At 44.7% G+C, this 26061-nt stretch overlaps 1 protein-coding gene across 3 annotated transcripts in view; it reads right to left on the reverse strand.

The window, feature by feature from the left end:
- Positions 1-767: 767 nt before the first annotated feature.
- The window catches only part of mcf2a (MCF.2 cell line derived transforming sequence a), a 177637-nt gene continuing 152343 nt past the window's right edge, over positions 768-26061 (reverse strand). For all 3 annotated transcript variants that reach the window (XM_059651320.1, XM_059651319.1, XM_059651321.1), the window contains 6 exons: positions 24748-24799; positions 24437-24546; positions 21872-21966; positions 18500-18612; positions 6943-7043; positions 768-4668 (listed from right to left, as the gene is read on the reverse strand). In XM_059651320.1, coding sequence (XP_059507303.1) covers positions 4625-4668; positions 6943-7043; positions 18500-18612; positions 21872-21966; positions 24437-24546; positions 24748-24799 — 515 coding nt within the window. In that variant the 3' untranslated portion in view covers positions 768-4624. The remainder of the gene's footprint in view (positions 4669-6942; positions 7044-18499; positions 18613-21871; positions 21967-24436; positions 24547-24747; positions 24800-26061) is intronic.

The raw sequence follows: 26061 nt of genomic DNA on the forward strand, positions 1-26061 counted from the left end.
ATACCATCTAGAAGGACAAGGGCAGCAGATACATGGGAACACCACCCCCTGCAAGTTCCTCTTCAAGCCACTCATCATCCTGAATCAGAAATATATCATTGTTCCTTCAGGGATGCTGGGTCAAAATCCTGAAATTCCGTCCCTAACAGTATTGTTTTAAGGAGATCAAGAAGGGAGCTCACCACTCATTTCCTTAGGGCATGAGAAATGTGAAATGAAAAATGCAGAAATTGCTGGAAAAACTCAGCAGTTCTGGCAGTATCTGTGAAGAGAAAGCAGAGTTAACATTTCAAGTCCAGTGACCCTTCTTTAGAAAGAAACTCTGTCCCAACCAGCAATACCTATATCCCATGTAAAGCTATAACAAAATGAAGACTTCAAATTCGAAGAATGTGGGGGCTTTCTTCAGTAGGGGTCATGTCACATGGAAATTAAACATTTTCCCAGGTAAACATTTACTTTGTGTGATCCAAATTGATTCCAATTGTCTGAGGAATTTTTAAAATGCACTTCCCAGGGAATTATTCCTCTTCTTAGCTTTGGGTTTGTCTTGCGCTGAGGAGATCACGTGGCCGTGAGGAAGTATCTCGTCTGGAGGTTCCAGCCATATCTTGTGTGGGATAACTTTGATCAAGTAAATTCTCTTACTAGTCATCATGTTTCTCTGGGTTAAAAACAATCAGACAGAAATAGCGATCAGAGCTGGGCTGGAGAAGAGATACATTCATCAAGAAATTAAACAGCAAAGGAAAAAGGGCCGGAGGGGAAAAGATATCAAATAAAATTTCAATCTTTGCATATTTTTATTTTGTACTTTGTACAGAGTTTGCTTTGTAAATGCTGCAATTAGCAGCAAGTATACTATGTGATTATTTTTGAGAGTTGGTAATAAGTTCAAGTATTCAACCATGACAGAAGACATGACAGATTTTGCAAATAATCAAGTATTAGTTCCTTCATGCAGCTGAGATGTTTGTACACCAAATACGCTGGATATGAGGCATAGCTATGTGTGAGCAGCACTACCTGTATTATACACAATATAGATGGCTTTCTTTTACATCTACCCAACCAGTCAATGCAGGGGGTAAAGGTTTTGAATAAAATGAAAGTTAAGCAGGGAAGTCACCAGTAAAACCTTCAGCTGCATTCTCAGCAAGCAAAGAGCACCTTGATCTTCAGTGAAGGCCAAAGTGAGGCTGTAACATTAGACTTAATGAAAGTGGAGAAGGTCATTTAATATGCTGGAAAACCTTTCATTTTTGATGTGTCTTGGTATTCAGGGCCAAACGGGCAGAGCGCTTCAGAGCACAGCTAACTGTCTGACAATGAATTACATTCACACATGAAGTGGTGGGTTCAATTTTTAACTCCTTCCCTTCCAATCCCTCTCAATTGACTTCCTCCAACCAGTAAATTGCAACAAAGTAGCTGGTTTTGATAAACAACAGAGCTAAGGCATTCAGTTGCAATTATAGATTGAAAGAAGGGTGACAATTTGACCAGAGTGGAAGAGTCCAAAGATTAGCAATGCAAAGCCTGTCAAGGGTTGGATTTAAGGATAAAGGAGGGTTTCAATCCAATTATTGCTCTTTCTGGTAACACTGGCCTGAATTAGGAAAAAACTGAAGTGAAGAGTGCAGATAGTACTAAGATATTTCGAAATAACAATGAGGGCAAAATGGCAATACTTAATTAATGAAGGACTAACAGGGTGGGTCTCTGCACAAGGTTTGGGGACAAAGACTTCATGTCCAGAGTGTGAGTTTATTTCTCTTCTGCTTCTGAGAAGGGAGTAGAGTGATTATGACGCCAAACTAGTTAATCCAGAGTAAATTAGTTCAAATACCATTGTGGCAGTAAACAAACTATGGAGGCTTGACAACACAGTTCCATTTCTATAACAGTTTCTTCCTGTTTCAATAATCATTGGATTGAGGTACATTACTGGGCCATTGTAATTCGCAGGTTTGGACTATTAATACTCAGGACTTAAGTGAACAGATTCCGTTGACAATTTAAGATTTGGAATTCAGTTTTTCTTCTTAAAAACGTTGAAAATAAGAATGGCTATTTCAGTAAAAGTGACTGTGTAGTTTCTGGGTTGTTGTAAAAACCATCTTGTTTATTCATTCAGAAGGAAAGCTGCTGTCCTTTCTCACTCCAAGTGTATTTGTGATTCCAACCCCCACAACAACGTGTGTGGAGTCCTCAGTGGTCCAATGTATCATTGCAACTTGGGTGACTGGAGATCCTGGCCTTGCCAACAATATACAGATTCAGAGGGCTGACAAAAAAAAGGCAAAAACCTGTCCATTTAACTTAAAAAGCATCCTTGCGGAGTACAATTCTCTAGAGAAATAATGGCATTGAGCACAGTGCAATAAACTTAACAGCAAATATTATAAATAGATAAATAACAGCAAGGATTAAATAATCGAGTTTTGTACAGCTAGCAATCCTGGTTTTAAAATAATTATAAGGAAAACAAGTGAACTACGAAAAGGTGCAGAGGATAAAATCATGCATTGTGCAAGGTGTCCATCCTTTCCTAACTGCTGAATGCATAGCAAGATTCAAATTCATCCGAGACACATGTGCTCAGGACTTTGCTCTTCACTGATGCTTTTTGCAGTCTCATGGTCTGTATTATTTCATCGTGCACCAGTTTCATCAAGAGGAGCTCCCTGCAATAACATGCTGAGTCAAACTGAATCCAGTATTCACTGTACTCTTCAGTGTCAGTGAAACAGCTTCATTCTGATACATCGATACATACTGAGGAGCACTGATAACAGGATGTGTCAAAGAGGAGGCCTGTAAATATTTAAAAAGAGTAGGGGTATGATAGGAAGAAAAGTGAGCAGATACATGGAAAGAAGAATGAAGAGCTGAAGATTCAAAGACTCTGGATGTAGGTGAAGTAGAATTGACAAAGACATCAAGTTTATAACAGCAAGAGAGAGAAGGAAACAAATAAGAGTAAGGAACACATTCTCTAGTACTGCCCCAGTGAATGTAAAGTGTGCAATGCAACAAACCACATGGGTTACCCACAGAGATTCAGAGGAAGCAATGTGATGTGATACAGTCATACAGCGCAGAAACAGACCCTTCAGTCCAACTCATCCGTGCTGACCAGACATCCTAACCTGATCTAGTCACATTTGCGAGCATTTGGCCCACATCCCTCTAAGCCATTCCTATTCATAGACCCATCCAAATGCCTTCTAAATGTTATAATTGTACCAGCCTCCACCACTTCCTCTGGCAGCTCATTCCATACACGCACCATGCTGTGTGGGGGGAAAAAATGTTGCCCCTCAGACTGTTTTGAAATCTTGCTCCTCTCACCTTAAACCAATGCCCACTAGTCTTGGACTCCCCTAGCATGGAGAAAAGGTCTTGGCTATTCACCCTGTCTGTCCCCATCATGATTTTATAAACCTCTAGAAGGTTATCCCTCAGCCTCCGATGCTCCAGGGTGACAGAAATAGAGGTTACATTTCTAACGGACTTCAGCATTTACTGTTGTTTTAAATATTAATTTAATATTTAGCAGGATTGAACCCTTTTTGCCCACCAAGTTCCCCCCACCAGTTCTCGCAATTGGAGATTTTGGCATCTCAAACCTCCTTTGAGACAGAGACTGATATATAGAGTTGAAACTGTGAATCAAGCTGCAAATCAGCAGCATAGGGGGTGAGAAGGAATTGGAGATGTCAGGAGGAAATGGCAAAAAAGGATAGAGATCAGTCAAATGGAGAAGAGGAGGAAACAAACTGCCATAACAAGACAACAGACATGAGCTGCCAAGCACAATCCAGCTCTACACCGTGTTATCTCAGATTCTCCAGTGTCTGCAGTTCCTGTTATCTCTCACACAATACGTAATGGGGCATGGGTTTAAGGCCAATGGGAAACCCTGGGATCCTAATCTCTTCTCTGCAAACACAAATTAAAGTATGAAAATGTACCAACATTCTAAATACTTCCATAAGAGGTCTTGTGAAAGTCATAATTATGTATAAATGTTCATCAACAATGTCAACATGTGTAATTGGTAAAAACATGGAGCTCACACACTTACATTATTTTACTGTGTAACACAAGATTAAAAATATGGATTACGTGAACAACATTTCCTCAGAATGATCACGCATCCACACATAGAATACTCAGCAATTACAAAACCAGAAGCCTCTTCTCCATATCACAGATCCTTCAGCACACTGTGAATTCAGTCAGGAAAACACAGTAGCCAATGTACTGTCTCCCAGTGTGTGTGTGTCTTTGACATAATGACAATAAGAGGTCAAGATTCTGCTCATCATTCCATCAGTGAAGCTCCTCTGCTGTCTCGAAGCTCACAAAGTGGCGCCTTCAAGATCCTTCTCCAAATTATCGCACAGTGATCTTGCTTTTCACCTCGTCCATGATATATGGGATTGGAAGCTCACTGGTCCCTGTTGACGAGTGTCATGAAGTGCACATGGAGCAGCATTCTACCTGTAAAAATCCTCCGTCACAGAGGGAACCTGGATATGGTGAAGCTGTTTGAGGGGAAAAAGAGGATTGCTATATGGTGAATGTCCCAGGAGCTAGGTCCCCTGGATTGCTCTGGTCAGGGCGATGAATTGACTTTTCTTATCTCATGAATATTCAACCCTGGAAGACAGAACAGAAGGGTGTACTCTTTACACATAAACCATAAACTCCTCTGATGTGTAGATATGTAGTGAATGCTAATTGTAGATATGTTGCTAATTGATTTATGGGTGTCACAGTGGCTCAGTGGTTATCAGTGTTGTCTCACAGCACTAGCCTCTGGTGTCCTCTGGAGAATGGAGTATGCACGCTCTCCCTCTGGCTGTATGGATTTCTGCTGGGTGCAGAAGATGTGCAGATTAGGTGGATTGGCCGTGGGAAATATGCGGCTAGGGTGACTGTGCTGGGTCTGGCTGGGATACTTTTCAGATGGTCATAAGATCGTAGAATCCCTACAGTGTGCAATACAGTCTATGGAGTTTACACCAAACCTCTGTACAACATCCCACCCAGGCCCACCATCCCTGTAACCCTGCATTTTCCATGGCTAATGGACCAGTAATTTCTCAATTTCACTTTTCTGCACTCCAAGGATTCCATGATTCCAGCCTGTTCAGGCGTGTTAGGGCCCTCTGAAGCAAGTGAGACTTGAACGTGAACCCGAGCCTCCTGCCTCAGAGGTAGCAGCACTACCACTAATTCAAAATACCTTTTACCTGTACTTCTTAAATACTTGGAGCACTTATAAAGAGAGACTGCTGGACACGGTGATGGTAGGTAGGAAGTAGACATTTGCTATGCTGCATCTGAGAATGAGTTAAATGTCATGAAAACTGTTAGTGTCTAGTTTCATGGGAAAACACGGTGCAGAGCTGGATGAACACAGCAGGCCAAGCAGCATCTTAGGAGCAGGAAAGCTGATTTTTTGGGCCTAGACCCTTCATCAGAAATGTGGGAGGGAAGGGGGTTCGGAAATAAATAGGGGGAAAGGGGGAGGTGGATCGAAGATGGATAGAGGAGAAGATAGGTGGAGAGGAGACAGTGTCTAGTTTCATGTTTTAATCAACTAGTTAGGAGTCAACAATATTGAGGAAGTAAGTTTCCAGGAAGTCTGGCTCATAAGCTACAAGCACCTGCTGTGGGTGGTCTAGGAACTCTGTATTAAGACCTGGGAAGGAGGTGATGCCCCCATTAATAAACCACGAGGCTGCTGCAACACAGGTTTTTCATTTTGTTTAAATAAAAGATATTGGTCTATAACCAAATTGTAATAACATATTGAGCAGCACCATAAAATCATACTGGACAGGACAGGCCCTTTGGCCCATCACGTTTGTAATGCTGAAAGTACGCTACCACTTACACACTCTTACTTTCAGCTCTAGGCAGAATGCTATGACAGTTGTTATCCAAGTGCTTTTAAAGGTTGTGAGGTTTCGCGCCTCGACTGTCCTCCCATGCAGTACATCCAAACCTCCACCACTCTCTGGGTGTAAAAAGGATTTTCCTCAAATCCCCTTAATCTTCCTGCCTTACACTCTAAAATTATATCCCTTGGTCTTGAGCTGCTTTCTATTCACCTTGTCCATACCCCTCACAATCTTATACCTCTTCAATCTTCTCTGCTCCAAAGAAAATCACCCGAACTTATCTTCATCGCTGAAATGCGCCAGGCAGGCAACTCCCTGGTGAACAAAAACTGAAGTTGCTGAACAAGCTCAGCTGGTCTGGCAACATCTGTGAAGAGAAATCAGAGTTAACGTTTCGAGTCCGGTGACCATTCCTCAGAACTGGGCCAGAAACGTTAACTTTGATATCTTTTTAACAGATGCTACCAGATCTGCTGAGCTTTTCCAGCAACTTGTGTTTTTGTTTCTGATTTACGGCATCCACAGTTCTTTCGGTTTTTATGTAACATTCCAACATCCTGGTGAATCTCCCTCAGCACCCCCTCTAGTGCTATCATATCCTTCCTATAGAGTGAAGGCCAGACCATACACAGTACTCGAGCTGTGGCCTTACCAAAGTCCTGTACAGCTCCAACACAACCTCCCTGCTCTTGTAATCTATACCTTGACTGATAAAGGCAAGAGTCCCATATGCTTTCTTAACTACCATATTAACCTGCCCAGCACCTTCAGGGATCTGAGGGAAAATCCCTCTGAGCTTCCTGTTGTCCTGCCATTCATGGAATACTCGCTTGTTTTGCTACTGCTTCCAAAATGCATCACCTCACATTTATCACGGTTAAGTTCCATCTGGCACCGATCTACCCGCCTGACTAATCCATTCATATCCTCCTGGGACCCGAGACATTGCTCTTCATTGTCAGCCACGTCATTTGCAGCCGTAAAGTTTTCATTCCATTTCCCTGCACAGAGACAGACTCCTTACCTGATGAGCTGGAGGTTTGAGAGCAGCAATCCCCAACAATGATCTGGAGACTGTTGACAGAAATCCACGCTTGCTGCCCCCGGTTCAGGTTTTTCACAAACCTGTGAATATTACAGAGAAAAGGTGGCCATTGTTGAGTCATATTGATTTCAAAGACTAGCTCCTTTGCCCTGCTCCCTCTCTGTAGCCCTGTATCTGCCTCAAATGTTCAGCTACATTCCCTTTAAGTGGTGAGGCTTTCTCCCGGTGAGTGACATTCGGAAAGGATTCCGCACTCCAGTCAGTCACCTCCAAGGAAAATACATGAACTAAATCAAACTGAAGTATCGATCATTTTTACCAGTCCCCGTTGGCAAGGAGTGGTGCTCCTGGGAGATCATCTTCAGGTCACTGTTCACCATTTTACAAACTGTTCATACTTGGGAAGTTGAAATATAACATTCCCACCCTGAGGGCATTGTGGGTCAACCCACAGCAGGTGGACTGCAGCTGTTCAAGAAGGCAGCTCATCGCCACCTTCTCAAGGGCAACTAGGGATGGACATGAAATGCTGGCCAGCCAGCAACACTCACATGCCACAAATGAATAAATTCAAAAATCGGTGAACGCCTTCTAATTGAGGAGTATAATTAATCATATGACTGCATCAATTTTCGAGCACCTTTCAAAAATTTGCAGACTACTAAAGGCCAGATTCACCCTTAGAATGTTGTCACAGCACAAGCTGGATCAAAGGGAGAAGGAGCATGTGCACTTTTCCAAAACAAAGAGTCTCAATGGGAAAGCAGCACAAAGAAACGGAGAAGTTAGTCGGTTCATCGAGCTGACTGGGTTTTGTGCAAATGTTTCATCTTCCTTCTCGGTAACATCCTCGGTACTGTCTAGCCTCCAATGAAGCGCTCTTGTTCTGTTCCATTCTGAATTTATATGTGGAGGAAGGAACCCTTCTGAAGAAGGGTCACTGGACCCAAAACGTTAACTCTGTTTTTCCCTTCACAGATGCTGCCAGACCTGCTGAGCTTTTCCAGCAACTTCTGTTTTTGTCCACGAACAAACAAAAACACACACCATTGACATACCACAGCAGAGCAAAACCGGAAAGAGGACGACCCACCATGACAGGCTGGAACAGATAAATTCAGAACAATGGAGGTACACAGCACTGACAATGTGACCTAGAAGGGTACAGAACCTTTGCATGAAAACCAGTCAGCTCAGCGAACCAACCAATAATTCCTGCTACAGCCTAAGATACAGATCTTCACTAAAACATTAGAGCACAATGAGATGTTTGGATTACAGATTCCCAAATGACTGCAAGGAATCACACAGGTCAACCAAGCCAGAAAAGCAATGTTAACAAATAACTTGGGACTTACTTCCATGGGGATAGCATTGAAAAGCAGAAAACGTCAGTAAAATCTACCTGCACCATTGGCTGGACCATGCTTAGTCCAAACTATTGTTCTGAAGTCAGGAGCACAGAGCTGTTAAAATTCCCAACTTTGAAACATGACTTGAAAGAAAGTAACTGGCCTGTCAATGTTAATTAGTGTTATCGGGGATTTGGCCCTGGAAACTGTTTGGGGGCAGCCACAGGGGCTGCTGGGCGTGAAGGTAGATAGTGATACAATACCATCTTCGATTCAACACATGGTAATCCATATTCCTTCTAATATCCTTCATCCTTGCACTCTCTACTCTAGACCATAAGACAATAAGATCATAAGACACAGGAGTGGAAGTAAGGCCATTTGGCCCATCAAGTCCACTCCGCCATTTAAATCACGGCTGATGGGCATTTCAACTCCACTTCCCTGCAGTCTCCCCGTAGCCCTTGACTCCACGTGAGATCCAGCTCACCAGATGTACCAACTGACAGGTACCTCGCTGACAATGGAATCAGTTCTACTGTACAGCACCAGAAAAAAATCAGGCTCAAGCCAACAGACTGAGTGAAATAGCACTGACTTTTGTTAAACTGGACTTTTCTTGTAAATTTAAAGACCAGAAGATTTAAATACCCTGTCAGTTTGACAGTTCTAATGAATTGATCCATTTTTACGCACATTCCTGTCTACTTTAACAATCCCAAAGTGTACTTGCAATCACCTAAAGGCGATCTGGCCTCTCTAAAAGATGTTCATGGAACTATCAGAAAGGTAATCTTATTTTTTCAAATGTCTCTGGCTGGTTTAGATCATTTTCGAAAAATGTAAAGTCCATAAGCTATGCATCGGGCATCACCCTGACTTAGGAAACTTAGATCTGGTTAAGACCACGAACAAGAGACTAACAAATGACAATCTGTCCCCATCAGTCCTGTTGGATTCTGGGGGTACATGACGGACATCTTCCAGAATTGGTTCCAGTGCAATATTGGCTAGGCTAGAGGCCATCTCCAGCATCACAGTACTGTGCACAGCTCTCTGGCTTCTCTGCTAAAATAAAAGCCTCAAGGACTCTGATGAAATAAAAGTAATACAATGACAATACTGAGAGCTTACAGCCAGCAGGAGAAACAGAACAGGCTGAGCTCTTTTCTCTAGAATAATGAATGGACAGAATTCTTTACAATGATGAGAAGGTTTGTTCAGATAGATGTGGAGAAAATAGCTCCATTAGAGGAGAGTTCAAACCTCACATCCATGAGTAGAAGACAATCATTAAGAAATCCACAATAAATTTCAGGAGAAACATCTTTACCCAGAGAGAGAAATGGGATTGTGAAACTTGTTATATCAAGGTGAATGGCACAGATGCATTTGAAGGGAGTTCAGTCAAACATATGATGGGCAAATATGCTGATAGCCTGAGGTGATTCAAGGTGGGGGGAGACTCATACAGAGCCTAAAAATAGTACAAACTTGCTGTATCCTGAGGCCATGTGGCCTGTCTGTGTGCCATAAATAGTTTATTCCTAGCAATGATTTTTTTTTTCCTCTTTCAGAGAAGGAGCGGGAGCATCAGAGGAAGTGACGAGGACCAGAGGGGCAGCCGGGAAGGAAAGCAGTGAGTGTAAATACTCACCCTTCGACGCCAACGGCCTTTTTGAGTGCGAGCAGCAGCGGAGGCAAGACGGACCCGGAAGACTGCAGCTAAGGTAAAGCAGTTTATTTTTAAAATTACTTACCGGTAGCGGGCAGCGGTGTTTTTTTTTTCTCTTTCAGAGAAGGAGCGGGAGCATCAGAGGAAGTGACGAGGACCAGAGGGGCAGCCGGGAAGGAAAGCAGTGACCATATATATCAGCAAGGCGGCTTAACCCGAGACTCTACAACTGTAGTGTCTCCCACCCGCCCTCCTCCTCTAACCTAGTTAATAAGGTAAGGTTCATTCTAAACTTTCTCTATTGAACATAAGTTTGTTATTAATTTGTTATTATTACTTGAAGTGAGCTTTCTGCTTTAGTATTGAGTGGGTGTTCAGATTAGTGGGGTATGGATGCTAGGGCAGTTGCTTGCTCCTCCTGCAAAATGTGGCAGTTGGGAGATGTGGCACACGTCTCCGCTGGCTACATCTGCGGGAAGTGCACCCAGCTACAGCTCCTTGAAAACCGTGTTAGGGAAATGGAGCTGGAGCTGGATGAACTACGGATCATTCGGGAGGCAGAGGGGGTAATTGAGAGGAGTTATCGGGAGTTGGTCACTCCTAAGGCTCAGGACGAGGATAGATGGGTTACAGTTAGGGGGAGGAAAGGGGACAGACAGACAGTGCAGAGATCCCCTGTGGGCATTCCCCTCAGCAATAAGTATACCGTTTTGGATACTGCTGGGGGGGTTGACCTACCAGAGGAAAGCCATAGTAGTCAGTTCTCTCGCACTTTGCCTGACACTGTGGCAAAGAAGGGAAGGGGGCAGAATAGAAAAGTACTCGTGGTAGGGGACTCGATAGTTAGGGGAATCGACAGGAGATTTTGTGGGCAAGATCGGGATTCCCGGAAGGTATGTTGCCTCCCTGGTGCCAGGGTCCGGGACGTCTCCGATCGGGTGTATAAAGTTCTGAAAGGGGAGGGTGAACAGCCAGAAATCGTGTTACATATTGGCACAAATGATATAGCCAGAAATAGGTTTGAGGATATAAAAAGTGATTTCAGGGAGTTAGGATGGAAGCTGCAGAGCAGGACGAACAGAGTAGTGTTCTCTGGTTTACTACCGGTGCCACGAGATAGCGAGGTGAGGAACAGGGAGCGGGCGCAGCTGAACACGTGGCTACGCAGCTGGTGTAGGAGGGAGGGCTTCAGATATGTTGATAATTGGGATGCCTTCTGGGGAAGGTGGGACCTGTACAAGAAGGACGGGTTGCATCTGAACTGGAAGGGGACCAATGTCCTGGGTGGAAGGTTTGCTCGAGTAGTTCGAGAGGGTTTAAACTAGTATGGCAGGGGGGTGGGAACCTGAGCTGTATACCAGAGGTGAGCGTTGATGCAGGTGAGGCAGTAGCAAGAGGTAGACCAGCTAGTGGGAAGGATTTTCCTGGGAAGGAACCAAGGGATCGGTTAAAGTGTGTTTGCTTTAATGCAAGGAGTATCAGGAATAAAAGTGATGAACTTAGAGCATGGATCAGTACCTGGTGCTATGATGTTGTGGCCATAACAGAGACATGGGTTTCTCATGGGCAGGAATGGTTGCTGGATGTTCCAGGGTTTAGAACATTTAAAAAGAATAGGGAGGGGGGAAAAAGAGGAGGGGGTGTAGCACTACTAATCAGAGAGAGTATCACAGCTACAGAAGCTTCCATTGTCGAGGAAGATCTGCCTACTGAGTCAGTATGGGTGGAAATTAGGAACAGCAAGGGAGTAGTCACCTCGTTAGGGGTTTACTACAGGCCCCCCAATAGCAGCAGGGAGATTGTAGAAAGCATAGGTCGACAGATTTTGGAAAAGTGTGGACGCAATAGGGTTGTTGTAATGGGTGACTTTAACTTTCCTAATATTGATTGGAACCTCCTTCGAGCAGAAGATTTGAATGGAGCTGTTTTTGTAAGGTGTGTTCAGGAGGGTTTCCTAATGCAGTACGTTGACAGGCCGACGAGGGGAGAGGCCATTCTAGACTTGGTGCTCGGAAACGAGCCGGGGCAGGTATCAGATCTTGTGGTGGGAGAGCATTTTGGTGATAGTGACCATAACACTCTCTCATTCTACATAGCTATGGAGAAGGAGAGGATTAGGCAGAATGGGAGGATATTTAATTGGGGAAGAGGAAACTATGATGCGATTAGACACGAGTTAGGAAGCATGGACTGGGAGCAGTTGTTCCATGGTAAGGGAACTATAGACATGTGGAGATGGTTTAAGGAACAGTTGTTGGGAGTGATGAGTAAATATGTCCCTCTGAGACAGGCAAGAAGGGGTAAGATAAAGGAACCTTGGATGACGAGAGCGGTGGAGCTTCTAGTGAAAAGGAAGAAGGTAGCTTACATAAGGTGGAGGAAGCTAGGGTCAAGTTCAGCTAGAGAGGATTACATGCAGGCAAGGAAGGAGCTCAAAAATGGTCTGAGGAGAGCCAGGAGGGGGCACGAGAAAGGCTTGGCAGAAGGAATCCGGGAAAACACAAAGGCATTTTACACTTACGTGAGGAATAAGAGAATGGTCAAAGAAAGAGTAGGGCCGATCAGGGATAGCATAGGGAACTTGTGTGTGGAGCCTGAGGAGGTAGGGGAAGCCCTAAATGAGTTTTTTGCTTCTGTCTTTACGAAAGAATCGAACTGTGTAGTGAATGAAACCTTTGAAGAGCAGGTGTGCATGCTGGAATGGATAGAGATAGAGGAAGCTGATGTACTGAAAATTTTGTCAAACATTAAGATTGACAAGTCGCCAGGCCCGGATCAGATTTGTCCTCGGCTGCTTTGGGAAGCGAGAAATGCAATTGCTTCGCCACTTGCGAAGATCTTTGCATCCTCGCTCTCCACTGGAGTCGTACCTGAGGACTGGAGAGAGGCAAATGTAATTCCTCTCTTCAAGAAAGGAAATAGGGAAATCCCCGGCAATTATAGACCGGTAAGTCTCACGTCTGTCGTCTGCAAGGTGTTAGAAAGGATTCTGAGGGATAAGATTTATGACCATCTGGAAGAGCATGGCTTGATCAAATACAGTCAACACGGCTTTGTGAGGGGTAGGTCATGCCTTACAAACCTTATCGAGTTTTTTGAGGATGTGAATAGTAAGGTTGATGAGGGTCGAGCTGTGGATGTGGTGTATATGGACTTCAGTAAGGCATTTGATAAGGTTCCCCATGGAAGGCTCATTCAGAAGGTCAGGAGGAATGGGATACAGGGGAACTTAGCTGCTTGGATACAGAATTGGCTGGCCAACAGAAGACAGCGTGTGGTAGTAGAAGGAAAATATTCTGCCTGGAAGTCAGTGGTGAGTGGGGTTCCACAGGGCTCTGTCCTTGGGCCTCTACTGTTTGTAATTTTTATTAATGACTTGGACGAGGGAATTGAAGGATGGGTCAGCAAGTTTGCAGACGACACAAAGGTCGGAGGTGTCGTTGACAGTGTAGAGGGCTGTTGTAGGCTGCAGCGGGACATTGACAGGATGCAGAGATGGGCTGAGAGGTGGCAGATGGAGTTCAACCTGGATAAATGCGAGGTGATGCATTTTGGAAGGTCGAATTTGAAAGCTGAGTACAGGATTAAGGATAGGATTCTTGGCAGCGTGGAGGAACAGAGGGATCTTGGTGTGCAGATACATAGATCCCTTAAAATGGCCACCCAAGTGGACAGGGTTGTTAAGAAAGCATATGGTGTTTTGGCTTTCATTAACAGGGGGATTGAGTTTAAGAGTCGTGAGATCTTGTTGCAGCTCTATAAAACTTTGGTTAGACCGCACTTGGAATACTGCGTCCAGTTCTGGTCGCCCTATTATAGGAAAGATGTGGATGCTTTGGAGAGGGTTCAGAGGAGGTTTACCAGGATGCTGCCTGGACTGGAGGGCTTATCTTATGAAGAGAGGTTGACTGAGCTCGGTCTCTTTTCATTGGAGAAAAGGAGGAGGAGAGGGGACCTAATTGAGGTATACAAGGTAATGAGAGGCATAGATAGAGTCGATAGCCAGAGACTATTTCCCAGGGCAGAAATGGCTAGCACGAGGGGTCATAGTTTTAAGCTGGTTGGTGGAAAGTATAGAGGGGATGTCAGAGGCAGGTTCTTTACGCAGAGAGTTGTGAGAGCATGGAATGCGTTGCCAGCAGCAGTTGTGGAAGCAAGGTCATTGGGGTCATTTAAGAGACTGCTGGACATGCATATGGTCACAGAAATTTGAGGGTGCATCCATGAGGATCAATGGTCGGCACAACATTGTGGGCTGAAGGGCCTGTTCTGTGCTGTACTGTTCTATGTTCTATGTTCTATGTTCTAATGAATGGCACTATATAAATGCGAATGCCCTAGGATCATTTCAAGATTATAAAGCAACAGGTTTCTTGTAGGTTCTGTGAGAACTTGCACAAAGCCAATATATTTAATGTTCAGCTGAAAATAGACTAAAGCCCTTCCAGCAATAGTCCCATCTCAGTGTGGAGGTGTTGTGACAATGGTAATGTCATTTGGCTAGTAATCCAGAGATTGAAGTTAAAATACTAGGGATATGGGTTTAGAACATAGAACATTACAGCACAGTGCAGGCCCTTCGGCCCTCGATGTTATGCCGACCTGTCATACCGATCTCAAGCCCATCTAAACTACACTATTCCATGTATGTCCATATGCTTGTCCAATGACAACTTAAATGTACCTAAAGTTGGCGAATCTACTACAATTGCAGGCAAAGCATTCCATTCCCTTACTACTCTCTGAGTAAAGAAACTACCTCTGACATCTGTCCTACATCTTTCACCCCTGAATTTAAAGCTATGCCACCTCATGCTCGCCGTCACCATCCTAGGAAAAAGGCTCTCCTTCTCCACTATATCTAACCCTCTGATTATTTTATATGTTTCAATTAAGTCACCTCTCAACCTTCTTCTCTCTAATGAAAATAGCCTCAAGTCCCTCAGCCTTTCCTCGTAAGACCTTCCCTCCATACCAGGCTACATCCTAGTAAATCTCCTCTGCACCCTTTCCAAAGCTTCCACATCCTTCTTATAATGCAGTGACCAGAACTGTACACAATACTCCAAGTGCGGCTGCACCAGAGTTTTGTGCAGCTTCACCATAACCTCTTGGTTCCGGAACTCAGTCCCTCTATTAATAAAAGCTAAAACCCTGTATGCCTTCTTAACAGCCCTGTCAACCTGGGTGGCAACTTTCAAGGATCTGTGTACATGGACACCGAGATCTCTCTGCTCATCTACACTACCAAGAATCTTACCATTAGCCATGTACTTTGCCTTCTGGTTACTCCTACTGGAGTGCATCACCTCACACTTGTCTGCATTAAACTCCATTTGCCACCTCTCAGCCCAGCTCTGCAGCTTATCTATGTCTTTGAGTCATCACAACAGATAGTGGCGCATGAATATACAGCTAATCTGATGGCCATCGTGTAACTAATGTCATTAACAAGAGGAAAATAACTGGCTCACTTTATGGCCTTTAGGGAAGGAAATCTGCTGTGCTCACCTGGTCTGGCCCTACATGTTACTCCAGTCCCACAGCAATGTGGCTGACTTCTAGATTATTAAGGATGGGCAATAAATGCTAGCCTAGCCAGTGGTACCCATATAGGTAAAATAAAAATTGTGACAAAAACCTGCACACTGCGGCCATACATAAGTCATGAAGTATGGAGCATTTATTTTTAAGATGACCTGCCTTTGAGGGGTTTCAGCAATAAATCTGAAATGGCAGCTCATGACCACTTTCTCAACGGCAGCTAGGGACAGACAATAAATTCTGGCCCAGACTGCATAAGCCCCTGTGTGTGCGTGAATCATTTCAAACTCATTTCAGGGAAGCTCTTGCAGGCCCAGGGCAGGGCAGAAATTGGACGCTATCATGTAACTTCTGTCTCACTCCCCCTGCGTGCCCCCCGCCCCCCAACTCCATCATCCTCCACAGTGATCAGGAAGCATTCTCCAGAATCTGAGGAGGACACTCTGCATGGGCAGTGAACTGGCTGGTGAACTCAGATTAGTTCTAGAATTTAACCACCTAGCTGCCTTTCATAAATAGATTTGCTGCTCTTCTTCACAAACTGTGTCAGCAGTCGCATGGCACTAGGTCATTGTCCCAACAGGTTTATTTGGAATCACAAGTTTTTGAAGCGCTGCCCCTTCGTCAGGTGCTCAGAGTCAAACTGCTCAGAGGGTACAACAATTGTCTCTGCCTCACAAACCCTCGTCTTCAAGCCTCACACTGGAGATTCGAGAATGTCATCCAGTCAATCACAGCCAGGAGTCAGAGTGCTCCACCTTTCAAATGAGGTGCTCGCTAAAGGCCATGCCTCCCCTCTCCAGGGGTTAAAGGACTCTGAAGTGCACTGAGAGAGGCAACAATCTAGTGTTATTATCACTGGAGTGTTAATCCAGAGACCCAGATAATGTTATGGGCACCTGGGTTCAAATCCCTCCACGGCAGATGGTGGAATTTTAATTCAATAAAATATCTGGAATTAAGAATCTAATGATGGCCATGAATCCATTGTCGATTGTTGGAAACCCCAACTGTGTCACTAATGTCCTTTAGGGAAGGAAACTACCATCCTGGTCTACCTGTGACCCCAGACCCACAGCAATGTGGTTAACTCTTAACTGTGCTCTGGGCAATTAGTGATGGGCAATAAATGCTGCCTGGTCAGTGACACCCTCATCCTGTGAATGAATAAAGAAAAAGAACCTCCAAAAACAAGAACAGAGGCTTACTCTAGTGTCCAAGCTATCACTCAACTGACAACACTAATCATTAATATCGCCTCTTCCACAGGTCTATAAAATGTGAGGCTGGATGAACACAGCAGGCCCAGCAGCATCTCAGGAGCACAAAAGCTGACGTTTCGGGCCTAGACCCTTCATCAGAGAGGGGGATGGGGAGAGGGAACTGGAATAAATAGGGAGAGAGGGGGAGGCGGACCGAAGATGGAGAGTAAAGAAGATAGGTGGAGAGGTAGGGAGGGGATAGGTCAGTCCAGGGAAGACGGACAGGTCAAGGAGGTGGGATGAGGTTAGTAGGTAGATGGGGGTGCGGCTTGGGGTGGGAGGAAGGGATGGGTGAGAGGAAGAACCGGTTAGGGAAGCAGAGACAGGTTGGACTGGTTTTGGGATGCAGTGGGTGGGGGGGAAGAGCTGGGCTGGTTGTGTGGTGCAGTGGGGGGAGGGGACGAACTGGGCTGGTTTTGGGATGCGGTGGGGGAAGGGGAGATTTTGAAGCTGGTGAAGTCCACATTGATACCATTAGGCAGCAGGGTTCCCAGGCGGAATATGAGTTGCTGTTCCTGCAACCTTCAGGTGGCATCATTGTGGCAGTGCAGGAGGCCCATGATGGACATGTCATGAGTTGCAGTAACAGCAACTCATATTCTGCCTGGGAACCCTGCAGCCTAATGGTATCAATGTGGACTTCACCAGTTTCAAAATCTCCCCTTCCCCTACTGCATCCCTAAACCAGCCCAGTTCGTCCCCTCCCCCCACTGCACCACACAACCAGCCCAGCGCTTCCCCCCCACCCACTGCATCCCAAAACCAGTCCAATCTGTCTCTGCCTCCCTAACCGGTTCTTCCTCTCACCCATCCCTTCCTCCCACCCCAAGCCGCACCCCCATCCACCTACTAACCTCATCCCACCTCCTTGACCTGTCCAACTTCCCTGGACTGACCTATCCCCTCCCTACCTCCCCACCTACACTCTCTCCACCTATCTTCTTTTCTCTCCATCTTTGGTCTGCCTCCCCCTCTCTCCCTATTTATTCCAGTTCCCTCACCCCATCCCCCTCTCTGATGAAGGGTCTAGGCCCGAAACGTCAGCTTTTGTGCTCCTGAGATGCTGCTTGGCCTGCTGTGTTCATCCAGCCTCACATTTTATTATCTTGGATTCTCCAGCATCTGCAGTTCCCATTATCTCTTCCACAGGTCTCCCTGCATCACAGAGGCCAGTCTTTAGCCAACTGAATTCACTCCACATGATAGAGAGAAAAAGCTGGTGGTACTGGACATTGCAAAGGCTAAAGATCCTGACAACGTTCTGGTAGCAATCCTGAGGACTCATACTCCGGATCCTGTCAGTCCCCTAGCCAAGCTGTTCCAGTACAGTTACAACCCTGGCGTTTGCTCGACAATATGTCCTGAAGATAAAAAGCAGCAGAAGTCCAACAATGACCCCAACTGTCTACCTTGGCCATCAGCAAAGTGATGGAAGATATTATCAACAGAACAAGCCAGGATGGCAGATTCCCTTTCCGAAAGGACATTAGTGAACTGTATAAGTGTTAAGAGAAATCAAAAATGTCATCATCCAGACTGCTTTTAAAATCAGATTTTAACAGAGTTCTTATTTCACTCCTTATCATGTTGTGATTCCAAGCCACACTCCCCCCAGGACATTCACCTGGGTTTCTCAATTACTAGCCCAGTGACATGAAAGAGGAATACCTGCATTTTCACATCAGTGGAGAGAATACACTTACCATTGCCCTTCGCCGTTCTCATGCATTAACTGGACAATGTCTCCACTTTTAATCAACAGCTCATCAGAATCCTGGGTTTTCCCATCGGTGCGGGCTTTATATCTCCCAGGGGACTGAAAGATAAACAAAACTGATTTATTAATCTGACTTATTAATCTTTCAGACACCGCTTCCCAGCCCTTGACCAATTACTTCGCAGCAGCAACAACAACTTGTAGTTACATAACATCTCCATGACATAACACTCCAATGCCTCTTGGGAGGAATGGTCAACATTTGACATCAAGCCACAGAATGAGAAACTAGGGCAGGGAACCAAAAAATTGGTCAAAGAGGTAGATTTAAGAAGCGTCTTAAAGGTTGAGAGAGAGGCCAGAGATAAAGAGATTTACAGAGTAAATTCTAGAGGCTTGGGCCCAAGGAGCTAAAAACATGGACATCAATAGTAATTATATAGATGCTCAATTGTTTTATCATTTACTTGTTCATTGTAACTTCAAGTATTAGATCATCCTTGCAGTGATCTGACCATGGGATGTAATTACACGTTACATGGAGTTAAGTACTGCAGCTAATTTTACTACTTCAACGAATAGTCATACCAGACTCCTACCTTCTAACCTCATCCCGCCCCCTTCACCTGTCTGTCCTCCCCGGACTGACCTATCCCCTCCCTACCTCCCCACCTACACTCACCTCTACAGGCTCCATCCCCACCCTTTAACTTGTCTGTCTCCTCTCCACCTATTTTCTCCTCTATCCATCTTCGACCTGCCTCCCCCTCTCTCCCTATTTATTTAAGAACCCTCTCTCCATCCCCCTTTTCTGATGAAGGGTCTAGGTCTGAAACGTCAGCTTTTGTGCTCCGAAGGTGCTGCTTGGCCTGCTGTGTTCATCTAAATCCACACTTTGTTATCTCAGAAAGTGAACTTTGTTTCTCACCGAGATGCTGCCAGACCTGCTAAGTTTCTCCAACAATTTCTGTTTTGGTTTTGGATTTCTAGCAAGCACAGTATTTTGAAATTATTTGAGGCTTCATAAGAACTTTACTCTTGAATAAATGCTAGGAATTGTCTAGTAAGTGAGTTTCAAGGCAATTTTAGAAACTTCATAGTAATAGTAAATTATTTCAGGCAGGTTTAGAAACTGACAATTATTTTTATTCGCTAGTGGGACATGGGCATCGCTGGCTAGTTTGCATTTTATTGCCCATCCCTAGCTGCCCCTTGAGAAGGTGGAGGTGAGCTGCCTTCTTGAACTGCTATAGTCCATGTGTTGTAGGTAGACCCACAAAGCCCTTAGGGAAGGGCTTCTCAGATTTTGTCCCAGCAACAGTGAAGGAATGCTGCTTTATTTCCAAGTCAGGACGGTGAGTTGGCTGGAGGGGAACTTGAAGATAGTGATGTTCCCAGGTATCTGCTGCCCTTGTCCTTTCAGACAGAAGTGATCGTGGGTTTGGAAGGCACGGTCTGAGAATCTCTGGTGAATTTCTGCAGTGTATCTTGTAGATAGTACACATCGCTGTGGCTGTGCGTTGATGGTGGACGGAGTGGATGCTTGAGGGTGTGGTGCCAATCAAGGGGGTTGGATGGTGTCAAGTTTCTTGAGTGTTGATAGAGCTGCACTCATCCAGGCGAATGGGGAGTATTCCATCACATTCCTGACTTATGCCTTGTAAACGGTAGACATGGTCTGGGGAGACAGGAGGTGAGTTATTTGCTGCAGTATTCCCAGCCTCTAGCCTGCTGTTGTAGCCACAGTATTTATATGGCAAGTCTAGTTGAGTTTCTGGTCAATGGTAACACCAAAGTTATTGATAGTGGGGAATTGTGTGATGCATATGTCATTAAATGTCGGGGGTGGTGGTTAGATTATCTCGTATTGATAATGATCACAGCCTGGCATGTGTGTGTCATGAATGTTACTTGCCATGTGTCAGCCCAAGCCTGGATATTGTCCAGGTTTTGCTGCACCTGAGCATGGACTGCTTCAGTATCTGAGGAGTTGCAAATGGTGCTAAACATTGTGCAATCGTCTGTGAACATCCCCACTTCCGACCTTGCGTTGGCGGGAAGGTCATTAATGAAACAGCTGAAGATGGAACTCCTGCAGAGATACCCTGGAGCTGGGATGAATGACCTCCATCAACCATAAAGGTCTCCCACAAAAATGTTACCAAGGCTGGAAAGTTTGAGTTATAAGGAGAGGCTGGGACATTTTTTTTCCCTGGAGCATAGGATGCTGAGGGATGACCTTGTAGATGTTCATAAGATCATGAGGGCATAGGTAGGGTGAATAGCAAATGTCTTTTCTCCAGGCTAGAGGAATCCAAAACTTCATGGGAAAGGTTAGAGGGATGTGGCCAAGTGCTAGCAAATGGGACTAGTTCAGCTTAGGAAAGCTGGTCAGCATGGGTGAGCTGCACTGAATGGTCTGTTTCTGTGCTGTATGACTCTATGTGCCAGGTATGACTCCATCCAGCAGAGAGCTAATCCCCAATTCCCACTGATTCCAGTTTTGCTAGGATTCTTGATGCCACTGTAATTGCCTATCGAGTCTTGTCTACAGGAATAAAATTTGGCCTTGTAGAGTTGGCTGAAAGGAATTACACTGGGGGGAATGAATCTCTTAATTAGTCACAAATTTAACAGCTGTGAAAGATACTGAATACAGCCATCCCCATTCTCCAAACCTGGCCTTGGAGTGGTCATTTTTGAGTGCATATGCGTGTGGGAATTGGCAGGAGGGTGTCTAATCTATTCAAGGTTAATCGGTGCCAAGCTCCACTTTCGCAAAGGGTTGCAGCTCTTTAGAATCCTTGATGCCAGAGGACCAGCCATGATGGATGGTGCAGCAGATCAATGGGCTGGATGGTTTAACCTCCTCCAATTTCATATGTGATCTCATGTCAGCTGGTCCAATTGAGAAGGAGGGCCATGGGACATTAGTGAAAATCAGGTCTCTATGAAAACAATTCCCTTCAACATGTGGAACAGCCAATTAGACATGGTCCACTCTGTGACCAGAAGAACAAAGTGCCCTGAATGGTCAAGATAACAAAGTGTGGAGCTGGATGAACACAGCAGGCCAAGCAGCATCTTAGGAGCACAAAAGCTGACGTTTCGGGCCTAGACCCTTCATTAGCTAAGCGAGCGGAGGCCTGTCAGTCATTCTGGACTTATGCTTTCACATAAATGCCTCATGAAGGCGCAGTGAGGTGGGGGTCACTGAGGGAGACAGGAGGGAACAGTGGAAATGCTAGTCAATGATAAACACCATCTATTCAGACCAATTAGGAATAGAAGGCTCTTGTTTAAAAAGCATAACAAATTTCTGACATAATGTTAATGATGATCTATCAGATTCACTGACCAGTTGGTTTGAATCTTCTTCTTCAGTGTCATTGTTACTGGACCAGCCATCAGCTCCCTCAGAAGCTTCAACATAACGCAATGTTCCGGCCCAGTCTGTGTGGAGAGAGAAACACAGGGTTAGGTCACAGTTTCTGATTTCATTCTCCATACAGAACGGTGCTCAGTGTGAAGGAGCGGTACTGCTGTGTTCATATTACAGAAAGGGGGACTTCAAATTAAAAAACCAACTATCAAAATGGCATACAGGAGGAGTCCTGAGCCAGGGCTTGTCCACTCTGACCATTTTTCTTTTCTTTACCCCTTTCCTCTTTTCTCGTCTTTTTCCCTTTCGTTTCCTTTACTTGCCACGTGTCCTAAGCTCGGATGGCATCAGCAAGGGATCCCAGCGCAGACTCGTGTTGGCGATGAGTGATTCCAGAATGGACTGAGCGAGCCCTCTCTTACTCATCCGGGGTGAACACAGGACCTGGCATCAGGATCAGCAGCTGCTACATCGGCGGGGGTGGTGGGTGGGGTGGGGTGGGGGGCGCGCGATTTTGGCGCGGTAGGCCCAGTGGCTTGGGATGGTGCCTGAGGATCAGCCATTTTACTGTTGGTTGGGACCAATGGAGATGGCAGTGGTGGGGGAGGGATGGTAGTGCAGGCATCATTGGTGACAAGCTGACTCATGATTGATGGACTCTCTTTACGCTTTATCTTTCTATGTTTTTTTGGTTATTCTTAAACTATTCAAAATGGTACAAAATCATGGCAACAGTGGAATACCTTTTCCCTGTATTTTACTGTTTTTCACACTGTAAAATACACATGTCAATAAATCCTTCATTTTCTGATTTACAGCTAACACTAGGATGTTGCTTATATATCTGATGCAAACTAATTAATCTGCCATCTCTAAATTTTCCATTAATAACTCCCTGGGTTCATATCCATAGAGCCAAACCTACTTCCTTTTTTAAAATATCCATTGAAATGCTTACTGTTTTTAAGCTAGCCTGCTTGAAACACTGTATATTAATTGGATGACCATCAGTGATCATCCTCACTTCTGTCCTTATGATGGAGGGAAGGTCATTGATGAAGCAGCTGAAGATGGTTGGGCCGAGGACACTACCCTGAGGAACTCCTGCAGAGATGTCCTGGAGCTGAAATGACTGAGCTCCAACAATCACAACCATCTCCCCTCGTGCCAGGTATGACTCCAAGCATCAGAGAGAGTACTCTCGCTTTTTCCCATTGATTCCAGTTTTGCCAGGGGTCCTGAACTGTATTATTCTTTGATGCCACACTTGGTCAAATGCTGCTTTGACGTCATGGGTGGTCACTCTCTTCTCATTTGGAGCTCACTTCTTTGGTCCATGTTTAGATCAAGATTACAATGAAGTATAAAGCTGAGTGTCCCTGATGGAACCCAAACTGGGCATCGAGCTGTTAAACAGGTGATGGCACCTGCCATCACTTGACTGATGATTGAGAGTACACTGACAAGACGATAATTCACTGGCTTGGATTTGTCCTGCCTTTATACAGGGCCTGGGCATTTTCCACATTGTTGGGCAGATCCCAGTGCTGTAACCGTACTGGAACAGCTTGGCCAGTGGAGCGGCAAGTTCTGGAGGACAAGTTTTCAGTACTATTGCCGGAATGTTGTCAGGGTGACAGCCTTTGCAGCGTCCAGCGTCTCCAATCGTTTCGTCATATCATGTGGAGTGATTCGAATTGGCTGAAGACTGGTATCTGTGAAGCTGGGGACCACTGCAGGAGGTCGAAATAGATCATCCACTCAGCACTTCTGGATGAAGACTGCTGTGAATGCTTTAGCAATGCTTTTGCACTGATGTTCTGGGTTCTTCCATCATTGGGGATGGGGCTATTTCTGACATCACTTCCTCTAATGAGTTCATCAATTGTCCACCACTATTCATGATTGGGAATTGCAGGGCTTGAGTTTACATCTGATCCACTGGATGTGAGATTGCTTAGCTCTGACTGTTTTATACTGCTTCTGCTATTTGTCCTGCAATGTTATAACTTCACTACTCCTGACACACTCTCCCACAATCCATCTTGCACCAGGGTTGATCCCTGGGTAGATGGTCATGGTGGGATAAGGATATGCTGGGCCATGAGATTAAATTGTATTTGAATACGCGTCTGCTGCTAATGACATCATGAGCAGTTGGTTTCGAGCTGCTAGGTCTTTTTCTGAACCTATCTCATGAATCATGATGCTAATCCTGCTATAAATAGATAAATATGATTAAACAGCTAGCAATGGTGCCACCTCACCTTCCCTTTAGCTCATTGGCTTTATTCAGAAATTCTAAGTAAAAGCAAGAGAATTTTGTGAAAACAAGTTTTGAAGCTAACCACTGTATAAATTTAGCCCACAAGGAAGTCAGTTCCAGGAACACAATCAGCCCGAAAACCACACGACCAGTAAAGCTTCGCTTGAAGATGATGAAACTGTCTGACGAGTATCACTGCAACTTCATTGTGCCCGGATCCACGGGCCTTTAGGACATTTTAAGGTCCAGTTTGTGAATGGGGTTTGTGACAGTACCTTTCCGTGTTGAAAGATGCTGTGGGGACAGAGAGAAGTTTTCTAAAATCACAGGATTTGGCAGCTCAGAATCGTTTTCCTCTGAACTTAAAGAGGCTGTTTTCTGTTTCCTGCAAGGACAATAAAAATTAGAAAACTGCCTGAGATGAGGTATAAAAAGGTCAACATGCACTCTCAAGAGCTGTTCAGATCTCTGGAACTACACAAGTTTCATTTCCCTAACTGCTTAAATTAATGCAAAACTGATTCAATCTATTTTATTCCTTTGAAAGACAAACAGAGCAGATCTTATGGATTATTTTAACACTTACCCTGGGGACAGAAGAATCTGATCTGTAAGATGATGATGAGATAGGCTGTCTTCTGTGGAACAGAAGCATAGTGAGATAATGATCAGGTATTGTTATCACCCAGGGGCTGCCTGTAAATCCTGTTCCATTCAGTTCCCAATTAAATAAATGGCCTCAATTAAGTGGAAATGAAATTCCTGAGCAAGGATGACCACTGAAGCAATTACAGGGACATCATTTAATGGTATTACACAGGAAAGATTGTAAAAGGATGAGGGGAATATGGACTGTAGTCAGTAGCTTCAGTTCACAAAGCTGTGTATGAGCAGGAGGAGACCATTCAGTCTCTCAATCCCATTCTGGTATCCCGTTCAATCATGACCAGTCTGTATCTTAACTATATTTACAATGCTTCGGTTCTCTAATACCTTTAACATCATCACCAAATAACATCAAACAACTTCAATTCTGCTATGTTCAGTTGATCCCCTGGTTACAGTGCACGGCACAGGAATGTGTTCTTGTTGCTCACTTCATCAAAATTATTGTTTCCACTTTTCAGACAGCTTTGTGGCAATAACTCCCAGCATCATTGAAGATGATGACTGCTGGGAGCAGACGCCTCTCAGCAAAGGCAGTTCTGGTGTGGGAATCCAAATTTTGAAGCTAAAGTTACTTTGGAAACAGGAAACTAAGATTACGTCAAGGAAGTGCAAGAGTAATCTCAGAGATGGCTCTGTGTCTGGTTTATGAAGCACGCTGATAGCACCACCCTGTCCCCTGGAGTCAGGCAGCTGACGTGTACAACATAATGTTGTTAGGAAACCAAGCTGACAGGAACACGACTGTACAATTATAGATCAGAACTGGGATCACCTTACAGCCAATCTCTCAAAGTTGTGAGAGCTAAAACTTACAAATCTCACCAGACTGCCAGTCATCTATTGTTTTCTCATAATTACTCACTAATACTATCATTGGGATCATCACTGGACAGCTACCAAAAACCAAAAAAACTACAGATTCTAAGTCAGAGACAAAAATAGAAGCTGCTGGTAAAGGTCAGCAAGTCTGCAGCATCTGTAGAGAGAAATCAGAATTAATGTTTCAGGTCCAGTGACCCTTCCTCAGATCTGCAGTTTTCAGGAAGGGTCACTCGACCTGAAACATTAACTCTGATTTCTCCCCACAGACACTGCCAGGCCTGCCGACCTTTCGTCTCTGACTTAAAGCATCTGCAGTTCTTTGGTATTTTTGAGCAGGTGTTATAAGTTTAAGGTGAGGGGGAAATCAGTTGAAAGGAGATATGCGAGGAAATGTTTTTAACAGAGAGGT

This window comes from Stegostoma tigrinum, chromosome 15, assembly GCF_030684315.1.
Source record: "Stegostoma tigrinum isolate sSteTig4 chromosome 15, sSteTig4.hap1, whole genome shotgun sequence".
NCBI lineage: Eukaryota > Metazoa > Chordata > Chondrichthyes > Orectolobiformes > Stegostomatidae > Stegostoma > Stegostoma tigrinum.